We start from the raw sequence: 27,102 nt of genomic DNA, 5'->3' as shown, positions 1-27,102 counted from the left end.
GCTCCTCCTTTCAGCCTCTTACAAGCACTTCTTTTACAGCTTCCATCGGTCTGAAGGTGTGAGAATTGCTTGTGGGCTGAAAGTTAAAACTGTGGGGGCGCTAAAATGCTGGACAATGGGCGCAGTATCTCTGAATGGTCTCCTTGCAATTGGGACAAGAGAAAGTGCCTCCCTTCCCTAGGCCTTCCACACCACCCCTGCGAGGCTGGAGAGGGGGCCCCTCCCATGGACCCTAATTGCAAGGAGGCACCATTCCTTCATTTGAATCAGCAGGGAAACAACCGGACACAGGACACACCACCGGTGCGGGCCCCATGCTGGTGGACTGAGTTCGAGGCCCTGGGCAGCTGCCCACACTGCCCATGCCTAGTGCCTGCCCTGGTTGGAGTGGTGATAGGGGTTGCCATCAGCCGGCAGGAGAGAGGTGACAGGACATGCCTGGAGGAAGGCGCAGCGATCGTATTGGCCAGAGTGGGTGTATGTGCAGGAGCAGGGTGATGGGGTTGAGCAAATCTCTGCACCTGGGCAGGAGAAAAGACACAGGGAAGTGGAGTAGGGAGAAGGTGTTTTGAAAAGAATTGGAAGATGAGTTTACAGACTTGAGTGCAAGTAAGAAGATTGGAACGGATAGCCATCAGGCAGGGTGGATCCAGAAATGAGAAGTACATGGTGGTCTCCCAGTGTAATAGGTGCTCTCAAGCATTCCCTGTGCGGGCACGGTGGGCGAAAGCGCAGCAGACACCAATAACAATATGACACATTCCAAGTCAAAGGACCCAAATGACTTTATCAATCATGTTAAGAAAGAAGTGTGTAATCTGAAATGTCAAGCAAGAGATAATGTTACTACAACATTCAGGTACAATGCTAAAAAGACCAATAGCATTGCTGTGCTTGACTTGGCCCAAGAAGAACATCTGAAGCAGAAGCCTTTAGTCATTGAAGAACTCACAAAAGAACCAACTTAGACATGCCATCGACTGAAACACAAGCATTGCTCTGATTGTGGTTTATCAACTTTTGGGACTGCCACAATTTTCAACATAACATTATCAACAATACTGCTCTATCCCCACATGGTACATTTCTATTAATGATGCAAAGAAAATGACCTTACTTTTGCCTTGATGACTGTTACAGTCGCATCAGCAACATTCATGATGACCGGCGTCCAGTCGTCTCTGTCTGACGTGGTCATGAGACTCTCGATGGCTCCGTTCACTATATCCATACCTAGCAATGCACACGAGCAAAGTGAAAATGGACTTAAGTTTATCAAGGTACTTTATGAAGACACAGTGCAATAATATTTATAACAGTGCTGACATATCTAGCCCCTTTTTGATGATAGTCTTGCCTTGCATTAAATATTGAAAGGTAAGCAAGCAGTGTTAACACTCAGACTGTCTATTTTACTTCGGATTAGGCAACCAGTACCTGAATCAAGCAGAGGTAACGTACACCCCGTGAATGCCTCCATGACACAGCACAGGGGCTGTGGCGTAAACTAGGCCAGAAGGACAGCTCACGAATTGGGGATAGGAAACATGGATACTGCCATTCTTTGTAGGGCCGTTATTGTCACCCAGGAGTTTACTGTGAGCTAACAAGCACTGGAGTTTATGGAAGGCGTTTATTTTTAGTGCCTTGTATGTAAGGGATCGCAAGGGTTTTCAGTGTTCCGGGATAACTAAGAGCATGGGTTAATAATGGGTTGTGGGGTTTTATGAGTCTGGTATGAGTACAGGGAGAAGGGTTGGATGAATTAAATATTTTATATATATACTTATATATATTGCGGTTTTTGGTGGGTTTACCCTAAAAAAAGAATATATATATCCTGAACAAGGCATGGGAAAGACCAACGATGTAACAATGTAATACAAAGTTTTGTAAAGGTCAACACATTGTATTGCATGTGTGGTAAGGGCATGCGTGGCTAACGCACGCGTGGTTAACAACGGACAGTCCCCTAAAACATGTATGTAGTTCATAAATAAAGCTTTGCGATCCGCTGAGATGTGTTTAAACACCCAGGTATAATTAACAACTCTATAAAACTCAGACAAAAGAGGCTACTTTGCATTGTTAGATGTACTCTTTATACTTGGACTAAGAGGGGGAACACACTTGAGATGTAAGACACGCTGTGGCGTGGAGTCATAGTGGATAATAATGCGGTACTTTGGTTTTTTTTGTTGGTATACTTTTTATTGGCATATTAGTATACATTACAGAATGACAAAAGCAAACAGTTACATATGCATACCACCCCAGACCCTACCACCCTCCTACCCCCTTGCTGTACTACAGCAGGTGCTTATGGTCATTTATGGCCAGAAGCCGGGTGAAAGTCGGAGAAGTAGTGGGAGACACTCCACCGGTGGTCCCAACCCAACTCGATCATTCCAGTCGCATACACACCCAGGGCACCTGCACCATGTGTCCAAATAAAATGTGGTCCTTAAGTTATTCTGATATAGCGGATGGGGGGGGGGGGGGTGGAGTAATGATCCTACTTCCTCTTTCTTCAGATGCACTATATGATTCAACACAAAACGACAAACATGAGTGGAAAACATACACACTCATACAGGCATACACATTCACTGAAAAAATTGTCAAATGGAACCTATGGTGTTTGCTTAGATCACAAAACTGGAAAATTCTGCATCAAACTTCAGTTCAAGAGACGTTTACAATCCAAAACCTAAGAAACACTGAAATTCGCCGTTTTTTGTGAAATACGCAAATGTAACTCTTCCCCAATAACTGTTTGATGTCATATATGACATAATTAACAACGCCATTGGTGGTAATGTATATGGCGCCACCAAAAAGATCAGTGGAACTGCACTGGGGCAGTGGACTGTGGAGCGGGTCTTGGGCTGTAATAGCAGGCTCTAAGCAAAGTGGCTGTCCTAAGCTAGGCCCTTCCCTAAGGGTAAATAGATGCTGAAACCAGAACCTGCTTTGGCTATATCCTGAAGGATTTGGGCACAGGGAATACCAAGCCCTCCCTCCCAAACCCACACCTCAAGAGCTGAAAATGCCCATTGGGCGCAGGGCCTTGCTTTGCATTTTAGTGCCTTTGGAGATGTCGTTGATAATCATGTGAGGAAAATCAGCTGTCATGGCCATGGGTTCCATTATAGATTTACATTATGCTGTGCCAACCATTTGATCGCTACACAATCTCCGAACTTAATGGTCCAAATATAAACCTGGCACCATTTGGATCTGAATAACTACTGAACTGATTTATACTAAATGCAAATCTATACTAAGTAGTTTCTCTTCATGAAGGCGAGGTGTATATCAGATGGCAACATTCATATGGGAGAGTTAAAAAATTGGAAATCGATATTTTATATCTTTATAAATAACTTCGGACCTCTTTGACCAATCTGCAAGAAACTGAACTGAAGAACCGGACATGGAGAAGCCAAGTCCTTACTAATAGTTGGGCAGATCCGTAGCGTTAAAGCTATTATCAAATCAAAATATCCATTCCTCTTCACAAAGCATTTCAACCATACCAAGAGTCCTTACCTCCAGCTCCATATAGGCACACAAAAATGAGCAGTTAAAATAACCTACTTGTTTCTCTTATTGGCAGTGATAATCTGTTACTTGGATATTATATGTTGAAAATAATGGTGATTTGGATCTTTCACTAAGCATTTGAACTTAGTTAAAGTGATACAACAAATTACACATCCAATTTAATAATTAATCTCAGATAGATATCTTGATCACTGAAACCAAGCTCCAGACACAGAGTGAGAGTGCGCGTGTATATATATATATATATATATATATATATATATATATATATATTCACGCTCACGTTTCCAAAAGAAAACACGCTGCACTCACGGGACCCCTTAGAAGATTCTTTAATAACAAGGACGCGTTTCGGCGTTCTGCCTTCATCTGCTTGTTTAAAGACAGCGCAACCTGTCCTGCTGCTTATTTGAACAGGTAGAAGTTATTTCATTGGTTCTTGCTCAGGGAAAACGTCAGAGTCAGAACAAGCGATTCTGCCGGAGTAGCCGCAAATGGCTTTCACCTAACTGACAGATACCCTGAAGGAAGATGTCCAACTTGTGAAACAAGGAACAGATACAATCGGTCTGACTCCCCGAAAACGAAGGTGGTGAGTACGAATATCCACCTCTAGAATACCTGTGGAGAGCCAAAAATTGCTCCCTCATATCCATTTTGGTCCTGACGAAAGCCTCTAGACTCTGCATGAGGCTGAAACATGTTGACCAGATCACATTAGACCCTTACCAGTGCATTAAACTAATAATCAAGTTTATTCACATGCACGACCACCATTTTTTAATTTCCCTCTGTCATGTATCTCAAGAATAAAGGACACGGGATTTGACATTAGGAATTTTAAACATCACAGTTCACTGAGCACGAGCACACCCTCGTTCTGATATTTCTGACCACTACTGCACAACCAGTTGGTCTTCCTCCATGGGGAGGTTAGCATTTGGACAAAAAAAAGCCCAATGATCATGCTATTACGATACACGACGGTGGAGAATCAAGATATACCGCCTAACGCCAGTGTACGTATATGAGGGTTTTTTAAGGATGACCAACCAAGTAAACTAAAAGACCCTGGTGCACAGGACAAGTGGTCCATTCCCCCTACCCTGATATTGTTATATTAAAATTCCACCAGCTTCCAGGTGCCCTGTCCTCCAAACATAGGTCCTCTTTAACAAGGCCAATTACTCCTGCCCTCGAGGTGTATAACATGAAAGTAGTTAATACAGCCCTCTACGGATCTGAACTTTGGGGTTTTACCAACTTGAATCGCTTCGTTACAGCAGAGAATACATTTTTACGTAATTTGGTTGGTGTGCCCCAAAGTACCCCAACTGTCCCGCTTCTGTTGGATCTAGGTAGCAAAAGCATCGCTGATCTAGCTAGGTTGCGACCACTGTTGTACTGGAGACGTATCTGGACGACTCCTGAATTAACGCATTATGCACAAGGTCTGAAGGATGTGATCCAGGCTGACCAATTTAATAAAATCCAGTGGCTCAAGGAACTTCGGTCCCTTTTATTTAAGTTGGACCTTAGTATCTTATGGGATAAACCGGACCTCTCGATCTTCCCAACAAAAAAACAAATGAAAGAAAAATATTGGGAAATGGTCCAGTTAGAATCCCATAGAGCTAATATGTCCACAAATTTAACTGGTCGGTTTTTAGATCACAAATCACACCCAATATGTGAACCATATTGGGACATCATTGAGAGGCCACTAGACCGGAAGTTATATTTTCAATTTAGAGTAGGTACTCTTTCGGTCAAGTCATTCACAAATAAATGGTCCTCATCATTGGATGACAAATGTCATAATTGCCTAGATATGCCTGAATCTGTAGCACATGTATTTTTTGTATGTCCTCTTTATGTTGCTCCACGTCGCAAATAGCTCAGACCTATTTGTTTTAAGTTAGCCTCTCGAAGACATATAGAAGCACTAAGGATACTGGGGTCCGATTGTTCACCTTGCATAGCTGTGGCTGTAGCTACATTTCTAAGTTGGACATGGATAATTCGTACCCGCACTTCCATCCAACCTGCTGCTAGTTAGTGTTCTTCATGATTTACGTCTTTCCTTTTTAAAAAAAAAAAAAAAAAAGAAAAAATGTCTAAATAACTTTTTTTCTGTTCTGTAAATTTTAGTAATTAATAATGTTTTTTAACCTTATTATCGACAGTAATTAACTGGATTTAATGGTTTCTTTAATGTGGATTGTCTTGTGATATTTATTCTGTCTGTGTCTAATGTGTTGCTGTGCTTTTAAGACTTACTGTCGAATAAAGCTTTCTGAAAATAAAAATAAAAAAAGTAATCGCGCTTAAAGAAAGGCCACACCACAGAACTGAGATTACCATGCATTTGCGTTGATCATCTGCCATTATAGTCAATATTTAATTTGGAAACCATACCCACAAATCAGATTAAGCAAACAACTATTTAATTGTTGCAGTAGTAAAATGCAATTCCACATGTTGGTTTCTGTCTCGATTGAAAGTGGTAGTTTCTCACTGCTGTGAGAATCAGTGTTCCGGTAGAGTAAGGGACCAGTGCACAATGTAAGCCAGATCTAATTAAGTTTCTTCATGCAAGACAAATGGTTACTAGGTAATTAGGCCAATAACTATATAATTAGTTTCCATATTAAAAACCCTGTCTGGATTCCAAGTGGCTTGAGACTCCTAGAGAGTGATTTTACTTACAGTGGAAAGGTCCTTTCTCTGAAATTCACACTCTTTCCTTTCCTTCACGAGTACAGAACAGGTGAATGTATATTTGTGACAGAATGCATCTTATTATTGCAAACATACTGGGCTCTACATTTAAAAAAAATAAATCTGGAGTTTATAGAGATGATGGCTACAGGAAGAATTGTTTTCTGGGGTAAAACCACCAAAATCTATAAATGCAAGAAGAAGTTTGATAAATATTGCTAAAATAATATTCTGATGCCATTGTGGATTTGGTGTCCTTGCAAAAGTGCATTAACATGCATTAAAGGATTTTTCATGTCCAGGGTTGGCAATGAAAATCTTTCTTTAGGGTTTCAGTAAGGCCCAGTAGTGACCAGTGACTCGTAGAGCCCAGCTTGAGTGCCAGCCAAACCAAGTATACAATAAACAAAGTAACCGCCAAAAGGTAACTGAGCATTTTTCTCTGTAAGGTCAAAAAACAAAACCAGAGGAGTTTATGTATAGGGTGCCTGATGGTCTAATGCTTCAATGATTGTTTCATACAACTCCCGATTACTGGTACCTGAATTTTTTTTGTTGGGGGCAGGGGGGTTTATATAGTGCAAACTCCTTACAAACGGACATATTAATTTTTGTTAGGCAGGGGGAGATGAAGTGATTTGCCCAGAATCACAGGATATTAAGCGTCCCTGCCGAGACACGAACTCACTTCCCCAGTTTCAAGGTCGACCACTCCAGCCGTTAGGAGATTTAAGAAATATGTGAGTTATTCTGAAACGATATGTAGATTCTTACATTACCAAATTATTTAGCTTGGGGTGGATAAATATAGGATGGCAACAGTAACAACACTAGATACATATTTTAATGTATTATTGAGACACAATGAAACAATCTTTTGTTGGTGTTGCAGGCTTGAGTTGAAGACTTATTGTGGTCATCCCTGAAAGGGATGTAAACAAAGAACAAACAAAACTTACTTAATTTATGTCTCTTCTGGCTGTTTTCTAGGGTTTGTGCAAGGGTCACAGACAAGTGTGATGAAATTGCAGCTAAGTTTCCATTGATAGGAAGTTGATATGATTAGCATGTCTAGTAAGCATGTCTTCATCGAGCCCGACAATGTTCAATGACTGTATGGCTCCCCTCGCAGCAATCAAAGTAGTTCGGCATGAGCATGGTTTCTTATGCTGAAGAAACCCAGTTTATATTTTCTTTTCAAACTCTTCTGAAATGGTGCAAGCAGTCTATCTGGTCCAATGTATGGTGGCCAAGTAAACTGGGTGAACCGCCTGCTCCTCCAACTCAACAAGAAATCTGAGAGTTAAATTTGACTCCGAACATTCCCACCCCACCCCCCCCAATATTCTTTCAGGTGCTGCAATATGTTTCTCCCTTTTACACCCTTTAAACAAATGTCTCAATCAATCAATCAGTCGATTTGCATAGCGCAACTAATCACCCTAGACGGTATCCAGACTGTTGTCCATACTCTTATTACTGCCAGACTAGATTACGCTAACTTCTTATATCTAGTCAATCAGCTCCAGGTGGTACAAAACGCAGCAGCTAAGTACCTAAAGATTACAGACCAGCAGGCAATATCTGTCCATCTCAAATTGCTTTACTGGCTTCTGGTACATAAGGGGATTTACTTTAAAAAAAAGTCTAGTGATGACACACATAGCCTTCAATAAGAAAGGCCCAAAATAGGTGATTGACAGTTTTACTCATTATTGCCTTAAGATATCACTAAGGTCTTCCAATATGCTTATTTTGAAGATTCCGAGGGTCAAACAAGCTAGGAAAGGCCTTTTTTTGCCTTTTTTCAGCCAAGATGTGGAAACAAGCTTTCTCTAACCTTGTGTGTCATCCCATTAGAATCTTGCTTTGAGAAACGGCTGTAAACTTGGCTATTTTAACATTCCAAGCATGTTAATTTGCTAGTGGATTGCTCCGCTGCTTGCACAGCGCCTGGATTCCCTCATTTTAGTGGCTGCTAAACTCTAAAAATCCATCATTCATTCATTCATATTGACGGTAAGCAGAGAGACAATATTGCTGTGTTGAATATTTATTTCATTATACTCAAATCCAAGCCAATTGTTTTAGCATTGGGATAGGTAATATTCGGTGTAATGTACATTTTATGAATTTGATTAATCAGAACCAATTAAAATAAAATAGTAGACATGATTTATAACTTCACAGGTAACTAAACAGCATTCCTTGGTCACATCTGGTTGTGTACACTGGTTTACATTGAGCAAACAGTATGTAAATGGGCAGGAGATGGTCTGCTGCAAGCAATAGATCTATACCTGTGAGGGTCAGCAACACACCGGAAGAAAGAATTGCTCCAGTGCTAATTTTCTTTAAAACCAGAAATGCAGTGCAAATAATAGCCCTTAATAGTCGGCTGAAGAACACCCTTTGCGAAGCAGAGCGGAGACTCTTGGGGTCAGAGCTGCATCAAGGATTGCATTAATGGAGGTCATGTGTACCTGAAGAGTGTGACAAGTGAATGTATTTGAGACACGAGTTTGAACGGATTGAAGAGGTGAGATTGCAAGCTAGTTCTGATGGGTTGTCTAGGCAAGATTGGTATATTCTGATTCTTGGAGGAACAAATTCCAATTCAAAACAAGTTGATTTAAACGTGAGCTAGTCCTTTATTCACACTCACACATAGGAGTGGGTATGAGAAAAAACCAAGGGGTGGCACAGCCAACACGTGTTTCGCCCCCTACATGGCCTTTAGGCCTGGGGCTTCTTCAGGGCTGTTCAATTTGAGGGTAGGTAAAAAACATTTGGGATATGCGAATGCATGTGAGATATTGAGCACAAGAGTTAAAGAGAAAACAGGCCAGTGAGTCAAGATGTGGAAACGTATTGGGAGAAGAAAGCAGAAAGAACAGTATGATAGACATTTAGGAGTAATGGTTAACAGCGGGGAATTAGTAGGGAAAAGGATAGTGCGTTTAAGAGGAAAAAGCCAAAGAAGAAAAGAAGGGAGGGGGTTTGTTTTAATGATTTGGAGAGGTCACGTGAGGGTTAGTATGGATACAGTAGGTATCAAGAATAAGTAAGTTTAAGGTACAATGTGTGACATATTATAGGATACAATACAATATTGAATATAGTTCATGTCCATATTAGAGAAAGGAGAATCGCAGGACGTAATTGGAGGTCATCAAGACCAAAGAAATCAAAAGGTTCCATATGCCACAAGTCATTTGAGTGTATAAACAGAGACATTGTCATATACAGTTGGTATGTCAGTAAGGGTCATAGACAGAAATTAAACACGTGGTTTGTATCAATATACAAGGTAAATGTGATGTGATCCACATATGCGTAACGGTATGAATTTTCGACAAGTCATAGAGTATGGAACACGAGAGTGAATAAAAAACAGTGCCAAATAGTATAAGTGACACATTGGTGAAATAACGGCAATAACGAAACGTATATATGACACATTGTGGGCCAACAAAACATTAATGTTTGGTGTGTAGATAAGTAAAAGTTGTATATTTACAGGTTTGTACCGGATCACGGGCATCAAGGTGATGAGTTGATATTGCGTTGGTAAGGTTTGTCACGAGAGAGAGGATTTAAATTAGTCTTTATAATGGAACTGGTCGTAGCGCATGCAAGGCGAGTCTGGTGATATCTCAATGATCGACGAGAAAAGTGAAAAGGCTTAAAGCCAAGTGGTCGTGATTCAGCGATCAGGTAAAATCAGGTGGCGTGGTTGTTGGGCAATAACATGCACGAGGTGAGTATCTTGGTTGGTTGTACGCGTGATCGTGAATAGAGTAATCAAGGAGGGATTTACAGGGGTCGTAACCATTCGAAAGAGTTCATTAACATGTACTAGGTATTTCCAAGCGTGAACTGATAAAGCGACTGTCAAAAAGTCGAGGTCGGCAGCACGGCAAATTGTGGTCCCATACGGGATAGACGTATTTAAATTTACGTGGCGCGGTGTTGTGAGGACATATGTAAAAGGTTTAGCGTGCTCTTGATAGATGAGGTTAAGTAAAAACTGATAATACAGTGGTGACAAGACTTGACGTGATTACAGCAAGACGTGATCAGAGAGGCGTTTTCACTGGGCGTGTTTAATTTTAAAGGTATAGCAGAATACGAGTAATGTGGTCGTGCAGATTTATAATTTACAGTGATGGTATACGTGACGAGTGAGGTATTTAAGCGTTAGAGGCAAGGGAGGGCAGAGTGGAGCTTACCGGGTATTACTGGAAATAGAAGTTTCAACGATGTGCTAAAAAAATAGCGTAGGATTCTAAGGGGAGGGGATCAAAAGGAGAACAAGATATCCTTAGTTCATGGAAGGAGGTAAAGCCGACGGGAATATCAGCTTTGTTGCAATGCTTACCTCAAGTCTTGGCAAATGCCTGGTCCGAGCGTTCTGTTTGATTCAGTTCTATGTGTGTGCTCTGCGGAGGCAGCGTAAATAGCGGGGCTCATGGAAGGACATCCGGGTCGGGACCCGGAAGTGGCCTGGTTCGTGCGGGAGCGCCATTTTGGATAGGGAAGGGGACGGGGGAGGTAGATTGGCCGCCTAATTGTCATGTTAGTCAGTCAAAAAACAAATAAAGTTCCAGTTTGAAAAATTATAGGGATTTTGTTGAGTTTAAGGGACCAACGGTTCGTTGGCCATTCAAGAAGGGGCGTAGAAATATAAAGCGAAATTCTAGGGGATGCCAAGGGTCGGACTGTGGCATGGTTCTGGATATATATAGTGTAGATTTGTCAAAGTACTATTCAGACACATTTCCAGGGGAATGAGAGCAAATTCTAGAATTTTAAGTAGGGATGTTATTCATAATGGTATCACACCCTAGGGAGAAAAAACAATCAGAAAAGGTGGACATTCAGTTAATACAATTAGTCATCTCCCAGCCATACATGCATTTCCGCATCTTTGTTAAGTCCTAGTTCAGTTGTTTTGAAGTTCATGATCAGCTCACTTTCGCGTCTGCGAAGTCTCAGTTCTCGGTTTCCTCCTCTTTTGGTCTGGTGTACAATCTCCAGTCCATAGAAAATGAAATCCTTTTTGTGCTGATGTTTGTCTGCAAAATGTTCCGTCAGGGGGTGACCGGATGTGTGTTTATGGATATTACGGTAATGTTCTTGTATCCGGATACGCAGCGGTCGGATTGTACTCCCGATGTATGGTAGGTTGCATGGACAAAGGATCACATAAATGCAGAATTTGCTATTGCAATCAATCCATTCTTTTATTGTGAATTCTTTTCCTTGTGTCATTAGTATCTTTTTGGTTTTGTTGCGGCTCAGTTTACAGACACTACAGTTTTTGCAGGTATGGTATCCTGGCGGTCTGTCTAGAAACGTGGTAACTTGTTTGCGTTTGTCCTCAAATTCTGATTTGCACAGTATGTCTTTTAGGTTCGGGGCACGTCTGAAGGTTATCTCCGGATAGGTTTTGATTTCATCAGCTAGATTTGGAGTGTGTTGTAGCAGGTGCCAGTGTCTTTTCAGGCTTTGCCTGATTTGGTGATGACCAATGCTGTAGTCTGTAATAAATCTTATAGCTGAGTCATTCTTATTTTTTCTTTTTCCATCAGTTGTAAACATCTGTTTGCGATCTAACTTTGATACTGTGGTCATGGTGTTTTTTAGTGTGGACTTCTCATATCCTCTTTCGGAAAGTCTTGATATGATCTCATTCCCTTTGGTTTCGAAGACTTCATCCTCGCTACAGTTTCTGCGGGTCCTCAGAAGTTCTCCTTTAGGGATATTTTTAATGTTGTGACGTGGGTGGAAGCTATCAGCTCGCAGGATGGAATTGGCTGCAGTGTCCTTTCTGTAAAGTTTGCTTTGTAACGTATTATCTTTGACATAAAGAGTAACGTCCAGGAAATTGACCTCCTTCTTGGAGAAAGTGTGAGTCGTTTTGATTCCCCAGGGGTTTTGGTCGAGTTTCTCCAGAAATCTTTTTAGAAGTGTTTCATCTCCTTGCCAGATGCATAAAATGTCATCGATGTATCGTCGCCAGAGTATTATGTGTGAGGTAAAATCGGCGAAGTTATGGTCCCACAGCCAGAATTTTTCCACGTGGCTCATGAAGATACATGCGTACGGCGGCGCGAATTTGGCTCCCATAGCTGTACCGCGTCTCTGTCTGTATATCTTCCCATTGAAACTGAACACATTGTTTTCCAAGCAGAAGTTCAGCATTTCAAGAGTCATTTTGTTGCTTTCCAGTAGGTTGGCTGATTGTGTCCATAATGAGAGTTGTGCTGCAGTTAGTCCATCGCGGTGTTCGATGGATGTGTACAGGCTAACAATGTCAATGGAGACTAGTATGAAATCTGGTTCCCACGTTATATCTTGGAGTTTGTTCAGAATGTCTTTTGTGTCTTGGATGAAAGACGGTATTTCTTTCATTAGTCCCTGTAGTTTTCTGTCCACGTACTCTCCTATTCGTGAGCAGGGGGAATTAATTCCTGCTATGATAGGTCTTCCCGGTGGAGGGTAGGTGCCTTTATGTATTTTGGGAAGGAGGTAGAGGGTTGGCATGGTGGGGTACGGTATGTACAGGAATGATTTTTCTGATTGGGATATAAGTCCCAAGGTGTACCATTTGTCAAGTCTGGTTTTGATGGATTTGAGGATATCTGCGGTGGGATCATTCGTCAGAAGTTCGTAACAGGTGTTATCCCCAAGTTGTCGATTTGCTTCTAGTATGTAGTCATCAATGTGTATTGTGACTGGGTTACCTCCTTTGTCAGCCTCTTTCACAATCAGGTCTTTCCTGTCTTTAAGTTGTTTTATCGCTCTCCTCTCTTCTGGAGTGGTGTTGTGTGGAAGGTATTTTAATTTTCGTTGGTGTTTAGTATATTCTTTTTCCAGATCACGTGTAACTGCTAAGTGGAAGGCATCTATGTTGTTCCCTGCCGGTAGTTGTGGTAGGAAGGTGGATTTCTTGGTTAATTTGCTGTCTATGGAAATGTTGGTTTCTATTCCTAGTTCCAGCGCAGTTGTGGTCAGTGTGTCTGAGTCATTTTCTTCCTCGCTCAGGTGAGTTAGTAAATCCACATTTTCTAGTTCTTGGATTGATAGTTCCGAAGTAGTAGCTATGAGTGGCGCTTCCTGTCTCATGTCCCTGTCTGCAAAGAAAACCTTAAGTTTTAGTTTGCGAATGAATTTGAAGAGATCTATTTGTGTTTTGGTCAAATACCATTGGGCAGTTGGGCAGAATGAGAGTCCCTTATTGAGTATACTGGTTTCGTTTTCGGATAGTTGGATGTGGGATAGATTTTTTATTAGGTTGCTGGACATTATGATCTTCTTTCCATCTCCTTTTTTCTGGATCTCGTAGTTACGCCGATTGTTGGTGTCTGTTGGCGTCCAAATTGTTGGGAACCTCCCATGGTTGTAGTATTTGTGGTGTTTGAGGCTTTCATACCGAGTCGGTAACGTAGTACTTCCTCTAAAAAATTGACCTTGCATCTTGGATTTTCGCCTTCCGATGCCGGTGCAGGTGAGTCGATGTCAGAGCTAGTAGTGGTTCCTGGGTATTGCTCAGAATTATTCGTATTTGGAGTATCTTGTGGTTTCGTATCTTCGTGGAGTTTCGTACTCCAAATACGAATAATTCTGAGCAATACCCAGGAACCACTACTAGCTCTGACATCGACTCACCTGCACCGGCATCGGAAGGCGAAAATCCAAGATGCAAGGTCAATTTTTTAGAGGAAGTACTACGTTACCGACTCGGTATGAAAGCCTCAAACACCACAAATACTACAACCATGGGAGGTTCCCAACAATTTGGACGCCAACAGACACCAACAATCGGCGTAACTACGAGATCCAGAAAAAAGGAGATGGAAAGAAGATCATAATGTCCAGCAACCTAATAAAAAATCTATCCCACATCCAACTATCCGAAAACGAAACCAGTATACTCAATAAGGGACTCTCATTCTGCCCAACTGCCCAATGGTATTTGACCAAAACACAAATAGATCTCTTCAAATTCATTCGCAAACTAAAACTTAAGGTTTTCTTTGCAGACAGGGACATGAGACAGGAAGCGCCACTCATAGCTACTACTTCGGAACTATCAATCCAAGAACTAGAAAATGTGGATTTACTAACTCACCTGAGCGAGGAAGAAAATGACTCAGACACACTGACCACAACTGCGCTGGAACTAGGAATAGAAACCAACATTTCCATAGACAGCAAATTAACCAAGAAATCCACCTTCCTACCACAACTACCGGCAGGGAACAACATAGATGCCTTCCACTTAGCAGTTACACGTGATCTGGAAAAAGAATATACTAAACACCAACGAAAATTAAAATACCTTCCACACAACACCACTCCAGAAGAGAGGAGAGCGATAAAACAACTTAAAGACAGGAAAGACCTGATTGTGAAAGAGGCTGACAAAGGAGGTAACCCAGTCACAATACACATTGATGACTACATACTAGAAGCAAATCGACAACTTGGGGATAACACCTGTTACGAACTTCTGACGAATGATCCCACCGCAGATATCCTCAAATCCATCAAAACCAGACTTGACAAATGGTACACCTTGGGACTTATATCCCAATCAGAAAAATCATTCCTGTACATACCGTACCCCACCATGCCAACCCTCTACCTCCTTCCCAAAATACATAAAGGCACCTACCCTCCACCGGGAAGACCTATCATAGCAGGAATTAATTCCCCCTGCTCACGAATAGGAGAGTACGTGGACAGAAAACTACAGGGACTAATGAAAGAAATACCGTCTTTCATCCAAGACACAAAAGACATTCTGAACAAACTCCAAGATATAACGTGGGAACCAGATTTCATACTAGTCTCCATTGACATTGTTAGCCTGTACACATCCATCGAACACCGCGATGGACTAACTGCAGCACAACTCTCATTATGGACACAATCAGCCAACCTACTGGAAAGCAACAAAATGACTCTTGAAATGCTGAACTTCTGCTTGGAAAACAATGTGTTCAGTTTCAATGGGAAGATATACAGACAGAGACGCGGTACAGCTATGGGAGCCAAATTCGCGCCGCCGTACGCATGTATCTTCATGAGCCACGTGGAAAAATTCTGGCTGTGGGACCATAACTTCGCCGATTTTACCTCACACATAATACTCTGGCGACGATACATCGATGACATTTTATGCATCTGGCAAGGAGATGAAACACTTCTAAAAAGATTTCTGGAGAAACTCGACCAAAACCCCTGGGGAATCAAAACGACTCACACTTTCTCCAAGAAGGAGGTCAATTTCCTGGACGTTACTCTTTATGTCAAAGATAATACGTTACAAAGCAAACTTTACAGAAAGGACACTGCAGCCAATTCCATCCTGCGAGCTGATAGCTTCCACCCACGTCACAACATTAAAAATATCCCTAAAGGAGAACTTCTGAGGACCCGCAGAAACTGTAGCGAGGATGAAGTCTTCGAAACCAAAGGGAATGAGATCATATCAAGACTTTCCGAAAGAGGATATGAGAAGTCCACACTAAAAAACACCATGACCACAGTATCAAAGTTAGATCGCAAACAGATGTTTACAACTGATGGAAAAAGAAAAAATAAGAATGACTCAGCTATAAGATTTATTACAGACTACAGCATTGGTCATCACCAAATCAGGCAAAGCCTGAAAAGACACTGGCACCTGCTACAACACACTCCAAATCTAGCTGATGAAATCAAAACCTATCCGGAGATAACCTTCAGACGTGCCCCGAACCTAAAAGACATACTGTGCAAATCAGAATTTGAGGACAAACGCAAACAAGTTACCACGTTTCTAGACAGACCGCCAGGATACCATACCTGCAAAAACTGTAGTGTCTGTAAACTGAGCCGCAACAAAACCAAAAAGATACTAATGACACAAGGAAAAGAATTCACAATAAAAGAATGGATTGATTGCAATAGCAAATTCTGCATTTATGTGATCCTTTGTCCATGCAACCTACCATACATCGGGAGTACAATCCGACCGCTGCGTATCCGGATACAAGAACATTACCGTAATATCCATAAACACACATCCGGTCACCCCCTGACGGAACATTTTGCAGACAAACATCAGCACAAAAAGGATTTCATTTTCTATGGACTGGAGATTGTACACCAGACCAAAAGAGGAGGAAACCGAGAACTGAGACTTCGCAGACGCGAAAGTGAGCTGATCATGAACTTCAAAACAACTGAACTAGGACTTAACAAAGATGCGGAAATGCATGTATGGCTGGGAGATGACTAATTGTATTAACTGAATGTCCACCTTTTCTGATTGTTTTTTCTCCCTAGGGTGTGATACCATTATGAATAACATCCCTACTTAAAATTCTAGAATTTGCTCTCATTCCCCTGGAAATGTGTCTGAATAGTACTTTGACAAATCTACACTATATATATCCAGAACCATGCCACAGTCCGACCCTTGGCATCCCCTAGAATTTCGCTTTATATTTCTACGCCCCTTCTTGAATGGCCAACGAACCGTTGGTCCCTTAAACTCAACAAAATCCCTATAATTTTTCAAACTGGAACTTTATTTGTTTTTTGACTGACTAACATGACAATTAGGCGGCCAATCTACCTCCCCCGTCCCCTTCCCTATCCAAAATGGCGCTCCCGCACGAACCAGGCCACTTCCGGGTCCCGACCCGGATGTCCTTCCATGAGCCCCGCTATTTACGCTGCCTCCGCAGAGCACACACATAGAACTGAATCAAACAGAACGCTCGGACCAGGCATTTGCCAAGACTTGAGGTAAGCATTGCAACAAAGCTGATATTCCCGTCGGCTTTACCTCCTTCCATGAACTAAGGATATCTTGTTCTCCTTTTGATCCCCTCCCCTTAGAATCCTACGCTATTTTTTTAGCACATCGTTGAAACTTCTATTTCCAGTAATACCCGGTAAGCTCCACTCTGCCCTCCCTTGCCTCTAACGCTTAAATACCTCACTCGTCACGTATACCATCACTGTAAATTATAAATCTGCACGACCACATTACTCGTATTCTGCTATACCTTTAAAATTAAACACGCCCAGTGAAAACGCCTCTCTGATCACGTCTTGCTGTAATCACGTCAAGTCTTGTCACCACTGTATTATCAGTTTTTACTTAACCTCATCTATCAAGAGCACGCTAAACCTTTTACATATGTCCTCACAACACCGCGCCACGTAAATTTAAATACGTCTATCCCGTATGGGACCACAATTTGCCGTGCTGCCGACCTCGACTTTTTGACAGTCGCTTTATCAGTTCACGCTTGGAAATACCTAGTACACGTTAATGAACTCTTTCGAATGGTTACGACCCCTGTAAATCCCTCCTTGATTACTCTATTCACGATCACGCGTACAACCAACCAAGATACTCACCTCGTGCATGTTATTGCCCAACAACCACGCCACCTGATTTTACCTGATCGCTGAATCACGACCACTTGGCTTTAAGCCTTTTCACTTTTCTCGTCGATCATTGAGATATCACCAGACTCGCCTTGCATGCGCTACGACCAGTTCCATTATAAAGACTAATTTAAATCCTCTCTCTCGTGACAAACCTTACCAACGCAATATCAACTCATCACCTTGATGCCCGTGATCCGGTACAAACCTGTAAATATACAACTTTTACTTATCTACACACCAAACATTAATGTTTTGTTGGCCCACAATGTGTCATATATACGTTTCGTTATTGCCGTTATTTCACCAATGTGTCACTTATACTATTTGGCACTGTTTTTTATTCACTCTCGTGTTCCATACTCTATGACTTGTCGAAAATTCATACCGTTACGCATATGTGGATCACATCACATTTACCTTGTATATTGATACAAACCACGTGTTTAATTTCTGTCTATGACCCTTACTGACATACCAACTGTATATGACAATGTCTCTGTTTATACACTCAAATGACTTGTGGCATATGGAACCTTTTGATTTCTTTGGTCTTGATGACCTCCAATTACGTCCTGCGATTCTCCTTTCTCTAATATGGACATGAACTATATTCAATATTGTATTGTATCCTATAATATGTCACACATTGTACCTTAAACTTACTTATTCTTGATACCTACTGTATCCATACTAACCCTCACGTGACCTCTCCAAATCATTAAAACAAACCCCCTCCCTTCTTTTCTTCTTTGGCTTTTTCCTCTTAAACGCACTATCCTTTTCCCTACTAATTCCCCGCTGTTAACCATTACTCCTAAATGTCTATCATACTGTTCTTTCTGCTTTCTTCTCCCAATACGTTTCCACATCTTGACTCACTGGCCTGTTTTCTCTTTAACTCTTGTGCTCAATATCTCACATGCATTCGCATATCCCAAATGTTTTTTACCTACCCTCAAATTGAACAGCCCTGAAGAAGCCCCAGGCCTAAAGGCCATGTAGGGGGCGAAACACGTGTTGGCTGTGCCACCCCTTGGTTTTTTCTCATACCCACTCCTATGTGTGAGTGTGAATAAAGGACTAGCTCACGTTTAAATCAACTTGTTTTGAATTGGAATTTGTTCCTCCAAGAATCAGAATATACCAATCTTGCCTAGACAACCCATCAGAACTCTTGCTAAAACTAGGGGGATAGGGGTTTCCCCCTGTCATTGGGCAAGAACCAGTACCTCTCGACCAACGCTTATTACCTGGCGAGTAAGGGATAGGGGCCTTTCTCCCCTCTTTCGGAGATTGCAAGCTAGGCCCTTCGAGTTCTCTTTAAAGAGAAAATCATGTAATTATGCCAGTCTGCACATTTACAGGCCTAAACCAATGCAACCCAGAAGTGCAATGTAATCCAGATGTAGCTACTTTACAAGAAGGGCCGTAAGCGCCACCAGAAAATACCTTCAACATTTCAGCCATCTGTCACATTGCTCCAAGGTGCCCATAATTGTGAAGAGCAGTACGAGTTCAGAAAAGAATAATGTGAGAAACGTTACATGATTACCACATTTTCACTACATACTTTTTAAGGGCAATCATTTGTCGTCTTTTCGGTCACTGAATCATGTACAAGTAGCCGAGATTCACCTTATTAGACCACACATAAAAAGAAGTGCATGAGCCACCGTGCTAAATCAAGGACAGCCTACCCTGACTGGGAACCATCCATTAAATAAACTAAATTGAATACACTTGGGTCCTGTGCAAATATTTACAAAGTGTACGTGCAAAAACTTCTGAGAACTGGTTTAAAATTAAAGTAGTGACTCAAGTGCGTAGATGCCCTTGGCCCAGACAGAGCACTCAAACTGAGTCTCCAGCAAATCCAAGGCAAGAATATGCCTCCTTATTACGTATGCCTTCACTCCACATGCAATTACAACGCAGTTGTTACAACGACCGCGTTGTAACAACGCATACCATTACCCCGCAAGTCATAACAACCACTTGCGGAGGGGGGCTCTGGATGTTGGAATAGTATAATTTGCTATTCCAACTCCAGTCTGTGACCTCCGCAAGTCGTTGTTACAACTTGCGGGTTAATGGTATGCGTTGTTACAAAGCGCTCGTTTTAACGACCGGGTTGTAATTGCATTCAGGGTGACGGATTTGTTGTAAGGGCTGTTTACCCTAAGGCAACAACGCCTACTTTATTCAAAACAGAAATTTCAAAAATACAAAGGAGCACGGTAAAAAATAATGAACCTCCTAAAATCTGAGCATGCCTTTGCTTAGGAGGACCACACAACTAGCAATGGCCCTGTGCAGTTGAACCAATAGAGTATTTCACTATATAACTTGGCAATACATTAAAAAAAAGTTATCTGTCAAATTAATTTTGCAGTGTGACGCCTTTTAATAGATTCACATAAGGCTGCAACCAGTATTATCTGTGAAAAAGCAATAGAGCGAATAAACTAAAGATGGTGCTGATGATTAGGGCACTGTGTAGCACCAGTAAACATCATAATGGCGCTTCGTCATGACAGACACGGCCGTGCTAGATGTCAACAATTTCTTTACTTTACAGAAAAATAAGTAATCTTTCCAAATTAACCACAAAATGGCGGCACATGCTCAATAAAAGATTCACATTGCAAAAATTGGAAATAGCACTCATAATCATCTCGCTCCTGGAACAGAACAACTCTTCCTAAAACGAATTAAACATATAATATGTTCTTTGAAAAAGCATTTTACGAAAACCATATTAAACTTAGTCTAAAGTAAACCTCATGGGGTCAATTCACATAGGCATTTACAAGTATGTGAGGTGGTACCACAGAAGTACTGCTTTATGTACTCGTCAATTACTTTTTTGGATTAGCCCTGAAATGCCCATGTCCCCAGAGGGCACAGTCCTTTCTATTTGAGTGTTTGAATATTGCATGAATATTCCCATTTTAGATTTTTGGGGGCATAGTCACAAATGCATTTATGAGTCTGTGAAATAATATACAAGAGTACTCATAAATGCCATTGGGAATGGCCATTAAAATATTTTCTCGACATTTGCACTTTTTACCAAAAGGAATATGTCATAACACTGCGCAAATAATGTCGGAACTTAGGTGAGACATATTCAACTCACTTTCAGTTTCCTAAAGTCGTCTTCCCTTGTTTTCACAGGGGGTTTGTGATTTATTCTAAACACGGGCATGTTGAGTCGCAATCATCATTACATAAGAAGAGCAATAGATTAAGACAGTGCAGGATAACAGCATGTACAATAGTACAACAGTATATTTCTTACCAATTGGTTTTGCTACAGGAAGCATGCCCAGGTATTGCACATGAAACTTCTGCACCAGCTCAGTCTTTGGTGTTGGGAAATCTACTGCATAGAAAAACAAACGCATTTCCTTTTATCAACAGCAAAATATTTCAGATTTGTAAATGCACTGATACTTCGCAGACACACTAGAGGCATGCACATATAATATTTAAAAAAATCTAAGTGACAATGCATGTTTCTTGTACACGGATGACCGTAGTTGACATCCTCCAATAATACCTTTAAGCATTTTATGGGCTGCTGCTGAATAACTGGAAAAAGGATTGGAAAATCAAATACGTTATCTTTTCAGGGCTAAAACAATTTCATAGCAAAAATATATATATAATAGAAATTCAGATGAGTTCATACATTGGCTAGACAGAAATCAACCAAATCTAAATTTATTCAGTGAAGACGAGATGTTGTTGAGTGACGTTGGAGGATGCCTTTGTTATAATCTTGGTATCAGCAGTTTACAAACATAGTGTGATTCTGGGCAGCTCACTTTACCAACAACCACTTCTCTCCATTTCATACTGGATTCTATAATATATTCTCAACTAGATCCCAAGCGCCATATGTTCAGCACCTATCCGCGAGATAGTCCTCCTAGAATAAATTGGTTACTCCACTCAGAAGCTAGGTCAGGTACCTGAAACTAATGGGCGTAAAGCTATTTGGTGGATCAGCTCTATGGAATTTACTACCACTCTCTAGATATTCAAAACTTTACAGCACATCTCTTGTTTTCAGCCTGTGGTATGTTGACACCGTACTAAGCATGCATAATCAAACCATTGCTTCATGCATATTTGTAGGAGTTGCCCTAATGTGGGACAAATTCCTCAGACCAGTTTACTGACCTTTAACTCCAGGTATTTCCACATCCTTCACAACTGCAAGGTAAATTCTTTGAAGTGGACACTGAGAGGCATACACAACATGCCAGTGTGATCTAGTGATTTGCACCGTGAATAATATGCAGACCTGCTTCTCATCTCTTTCCATGCCTTGCGTTCCCTGCATGTCACCACTAACTTTAAGGGGGGGGCAGTCCCACAGAAAGACACCTCATCGGAGCGGGTAGCCGGACTTCAACATGGCGCCCACGCTGGACAATAATATCTGACAACTCCAGCTGCAGCACAGGACACCCAATATCCTGCTTCCTGAGGTTTTGTATTGACAGCATCTGGGGTTAAGGAGGCACAATTTTACCGAGTGCGATTGTTGATGTCTGCAGCTTGTTTTGTAAATATGTTTTTAAGTGATTTCAATTCTAGGTTTGCTTTTAAAAATGCGTTTTTTTTTTAATGCCAATGCTGTTCAAATGCCTCCACACTAATGTACAGACAACTAATCAGCAGTCTGTACCAATTTTCTGAAGGTCGTTGTCCCCAACATTCCTTGTCCAAATAAAATGGTTGCCTTGGACACGCCTATAATCTCCACCCTCTACTTCCCGTTTGCTGCTGTCAACGGGGAACAGCCATTTCAACGCAGTAAAAACCACGCATACCATTACATCGCATGCGCTTTTACAACGCATGCGATGTAATGGCTATCCACGTCGTTGTGAGGAAACTGAGGCTGTTTCCTCACAACGACGTGGACCTCTGACGACGCAGGAAGCAGGAACCGGGAGCAGAGATGGCGACGCTGGACCCACGAGGAAAGAGGTAAGGATGATTGTGCTTAGGGTGGGGGTAGTGGTTTAGGGTAGGGTAGTGTAGTGTAGTGGTGGGAGTAGTGTGGGTAGTGTAGTAGTGTTTTAGGGTTTAGGGTAGTGATGGGGTGGGAGTGGGGTGGGAGTAGTGTGGGTAGTGTTGTAGGATAGTGTATGGGTGGGAGTAGTGTGGGTAGTGTTGTAGTGTAGTAGTGTTTTAGGGTTTAGGGTAGTGTAGGGGTGGTTGTAGGTTGGCTAGTGTAGTGTAGGGGTGGGAGTAGTGTGGGTAGTGTAGTAGTGTTTTAGGGTTTAGGGTAGTGTAGGGGTGGGAGTAGTGTGGGTAGTGTTGTAGTGTAGTATGTTTTAGGGTTTAGGGTAGTGTAGGGGTGGGAGTAGTGTGGGTAGTGTTGTAGTGTAGGGGTGGGAGTAGTGTGGTTAGTGTTGTAGTGTAGTATTGGTTTAGGGTGGGAGTAGTGTGGGTAGTGCAGTAGTGTTTTAGGGTTAGGGGTAGTGTAGGGGTGGGAGTAGTGCGTTGTGTAGGGGTAGGGTTGTCACTTACCTTGCATACTTTTACCACGAGTTGAATATGCTACTTACCAGTATGCATCTGTTCTTGGCATGTAGGGCTGCTGACATTCATATCTGTGCATAGATCGCCGCCTAGTGTTGGGTCCGGATGTTTGCACGTTGTTGTCCTGGAAGAGTCTTCGAAGTATCCTGAGATAGGTGACTCCTCCCCTGGACCACAGTGCGCATGGGCATCCTCTCCATCCTCAGATTGTTTTTCGCCATTGTGGCAGTGATGGAGTAGATATAGAAAGTGATGACCATGCTATACAGTAATTCTGAGAGCTGCAGCTGCTACAGGCGCCGGGGAGGAGGGTGGGCGATATGAATGTCAGCAGCCCTACATGCCAAGAACAGATGCATACTGGTAAGTAGCATATTCAGTTCGAGGCATGTGGGCTGCTGAATTCATATCTGTGCATAGAATACATAGCAGTACCTCCCATTAGCGGCGGCCACCAGTGCCAGCTGCAGCGGTCTGAAAAAGAGTTTTGAGAACAGCCTGTCCTACAGCTGCCTGCTGTTTTGAGTGTACATCTACACAATAGTGTTTGGTAAATGTATGTATAGAGGACCATGTGGCTGCTCTACATATATCATGTAAAGGAATGTTTCCCAGGAAAGCCATGGAGGCCCCTAACTTACGTGTTGAGTGGGCCCGTGGGGGAATCGTTAATGTGCGTTTAGCCTTTTGATAGCAAATTTGAATACATTTAACGATCCATCTGGCTATACCTGCTTTGGAGATTGCGTTGCCTTTGTGTTGTGGGGAAAAGGCGACGAAAAGTTGTTTCGTTTTCCTAACGTTTTTAGTTCTGTCTATATAGTACATGAGGGCTCTTTTGACGTCTAGTGTATGGAGCATCCTTTCAGCGACATTTTGTGGATTCTGAAAGAAAACAGGCAGTTCAATGGTTTGATTCATGTGGAACTGCGATATTACTTTAGGCATGAATTTGGGGTTGGTACGTAGTACGACCCTGTTTGCGTGAACCTGTATGAATGGCTCTTGAATGGTTAGTGCCTGGAGTTCACTAACTCTTCTCAACGAAGTGATTACTACTGGGAATGCTACCTTCCAGGTGAGGAATTGAATCTCACATGAGTGGAGAGGTTCGAAGGGTGGACCCATCAGTCGGGTGAGGACCAAGTTGAGGTTCCACACTGGTGCTGGTGGGTGTCTTGGGGGAATTACTCGTTTAAGTCCCTTCAAGAAGGCTTTGATGGCAGGCACTCTGAATAAAGAGAGGTGCTGCCTGTTTTGGAGATAGGCTGCTATTGCGGTTAAATGGATACGTATTGAGGTGTATGCCAGATTGCATCGGTATAGGTGTAAGAGGTAACAGATTATGTTTTGAGTGGATGCGTCTAGCGGGTTAATGTCATTGTTATTACAATAAATGACAAACCTCTTCCATTTGGCTGCATAGCAAGCTCTGGTAGTGGGTCTCCTAGCTTCCTTAATGATCTCCATACAGTCAGGTGGCAGGTTTAGGTAGCCAAACTCTAGGACTTCAGGAGCCAGATTGCCAGGTTCAGCTGTTGCGGATCTGGGTGCTGAATTTCTCCATGGTTCTGCGTTAAAAACGCGGGTTTGATCCGCAGCCTTTGATGCGGCACCACGGAAAGTTCCAGAAAGGTGGTGTACCATGGCTGGCGTGCCCATGTTGGAGCAACCAGGATGAGTGTCAGTGAGTGCTGTCGCAGTTTGAGTGCCACTAGCGGTATCAACGGCGCTGGGGGAAAAGCGTACGCAAATCTGCCGGACCAGTTCATCCATATCGCATTGCCCTGCGACTGTGGATGTGGGAACCTGGCGGCAAAGCTTTGGCATTTTGCGTTTTCCCTTGTGGCGAATAGGTCTATCTCTGGATGACCCCACTGCTGGAAGTATGGTTGGAGTACTGATGGGTGTAACTCCCACTCGTGCATCTGGTGGCTGTGTCTGCTGAGCAGATCCGCCATCTGGTTGTCCTTGCCCGGGAGGTGTTCCGCCATGAGGAATATGTCCCTCTGAATGGCCCACTTCCACATGCCCTGAGCCAGATGAGACAACTGTGGAGAGTGTGTTCCTCCCTGCTTCTGTATGTAGTACATGGCAGTCATGTTGTCCGTCCGGATCAACACGACCTTGTTGCACAGGTGTACTTTGAATGCTTTCATAGCCAGGAAGATTGCCATCAGTTCCAGAAGGTTGATGTGCATCTTCTTTTGTTGTGTAGTCCATAGTCCCTGCACTGTGTAATTGAGTACATGGGCTCCCCATCCCTGGAGAGACGCGTCCGCTGTCAGTATTATTTGTGGAACAGGCTCTTGGAACGGTCGGCCCTTGCAAAGGTTTTGTGGATTCCACCAATGCAGAGAGTTGTATGCCCGACCGCTCACCAACACTAGGTCTTTTAATTGCCCGTGAGCCTGATTCCATTGACGTGCTAAGCACTCCGGAAGCGGGCGCATATGTAGTCTCGCGTGTGGGACTATCAACTGCATGAACACTCGCGCAGGAAGGGAGTGTTGGGGTTTGAACTTGGAAATCAGCATTTGCATGCTGTTGATCCTCACTAAATTTGGCTGAGCTGTGGCTGCCAGAGAGTGTCTATGGTCGCACCTAGGTACTGTTGTACGTGTGCGGGTTGGAGATGTGATTTCGGGTAATTTAGTGAGAATCCCAGACTGTGAAGAAGGTGAATGGTGCGGGACATGTGGCTGGCACATTGCTGGGCTGACTTTGCCTGAACAAGCCAGTCGTCCAGGTATGGGTAGACGTGAATGTGTTGCCTTCGTAGATGTGCAGCCACGGTAGCTAAGCACTTTGTGAAAACTCTGGGTGCTGTTGTCACTCCGAAGGGGAGGACTTTGAATTGATAGTGCTGCCCCTGAATGGTGAACCGGAGATATTTTCTGTGTGATGGGTGTATGGGTATGTGGAAATACGCATCTTTGAGGTCTAGCGTGGCTAGGAAATCTCCCTGTCGGAGGAGCGGGAGAACCTGCTGTAGGGTGAGCATGTGAAAATGCTCTGAGAGAATGTAGTGGTTGCGGGGTCTCACGTCTAGGATAGGTCTGAGTGACCCGTCCTTTTTTGGTATTAAGAAGTACAGAGAGTACACCCCTGTTCCCTGCTGGTGTACGGGCACGACCTCTATTGCGCCTTTTTGCAGCATACTTAGCACCTCCTGCTGTAATAATGCTAAGTGCGCTGAGGACATAGGACGGTGCCTTGGCGGTATGGTGGGTGGAGTGGAGGTTAATTCGAGACAGTAACCGTGTTGGATAACATCTTTGACCCACCTGTCCGTGGTGATGGAATCCCACGTGGACAGGAACCGCTGGAGCCTTCCCCCGACAGGTGTTATGTGGGCGGGGGGAAGGGAGAGGGCGTCACTGTTTGTTCTTGGGGGAGGACCTGGTATTGCCGTAACCACGTCCTCTGCCCTTGGTGCTGGAGCCACGATATCCACCTCGGGTGTTTTTATCGTAGGAACTCTGTGTGCCCCCTTTATTGTAGGTTTGCTGTGCCCCCTGTCCTCTACCTGCACCTCTATTTCCGGGGCGACGAAAGGAGCCACTACGAAATGTCTGCATTTGCAGAGCCCCCATTGACTTCGCAGTGTCCGTGTCTTTCTTTATCTTTTCTAAGGTGGTGTCAACCTCCGGTCCAAATAAGTAGTCGGGGTTGACCGGCTGATTGAGGATGTTATTTTGGACCTCAGGTTTGAATCCGGAGATTCGTAACCAGGCGTGTCGTCGTAGCATGACGCTGGTGTTTATTGCCCTTGCAGCAGTGTATTCGGCA

At 42.9% G+C, this 27,102-nt stretch overlaps 1 protein-coding gene across 9 annotated transcripts in view; it reads right to left on the bottom strand.

Moving 5' to 3' along the window:
* APBB2 (amyloid beta precursor protein binding family B member 2) overlaps positions 1–27,102 on the bottom strand; it is a 1,135,523-nt gene that overhangs the window by 24,071 nt on the left and 1,084,350 nt on the right. For 7 of the 9 annotated variants that reach the window (XM_085642196.1, XM_085642193.1, XM_085642198.1 and 4 more), the window contains 2 exons: positions 21,050–21,133; positions 1,118–1,233 (listed from right to left, as the gene is read on the bottom strand). In XM_085642196.1, coding sequence (XP_085498322.1) covers positions 1,118–1,233; positions 21,050–21,133 — 200 coding nt within the window. The remainder of the gene's footprint in view (positions 1–1,117; positions 1,234–21,049; positions 21,134–27,102) is intronic. The other 2 variants (XM_085642197.1, XM_085642200.1) reach the window with 1 other exon arrangement.

This window comes from Triturus cristatus, chromosome 2_2 (genome assembly GCF_964204655.1).
Source record: "Triturus cristatus chromosome 2_2, aTriCri1.1, whole genome shotgun sequence".
Classification (NCBI taxonomy): domain Eukaryota; kingdom Metazoa; phylum Chordata; class Amphibia; order Caudata; family Salamandridae; genus Triturus; species Triturus cristatus.
This window is presented reverse-complemented; position numbering and strand designations above follow the sequence as displayed.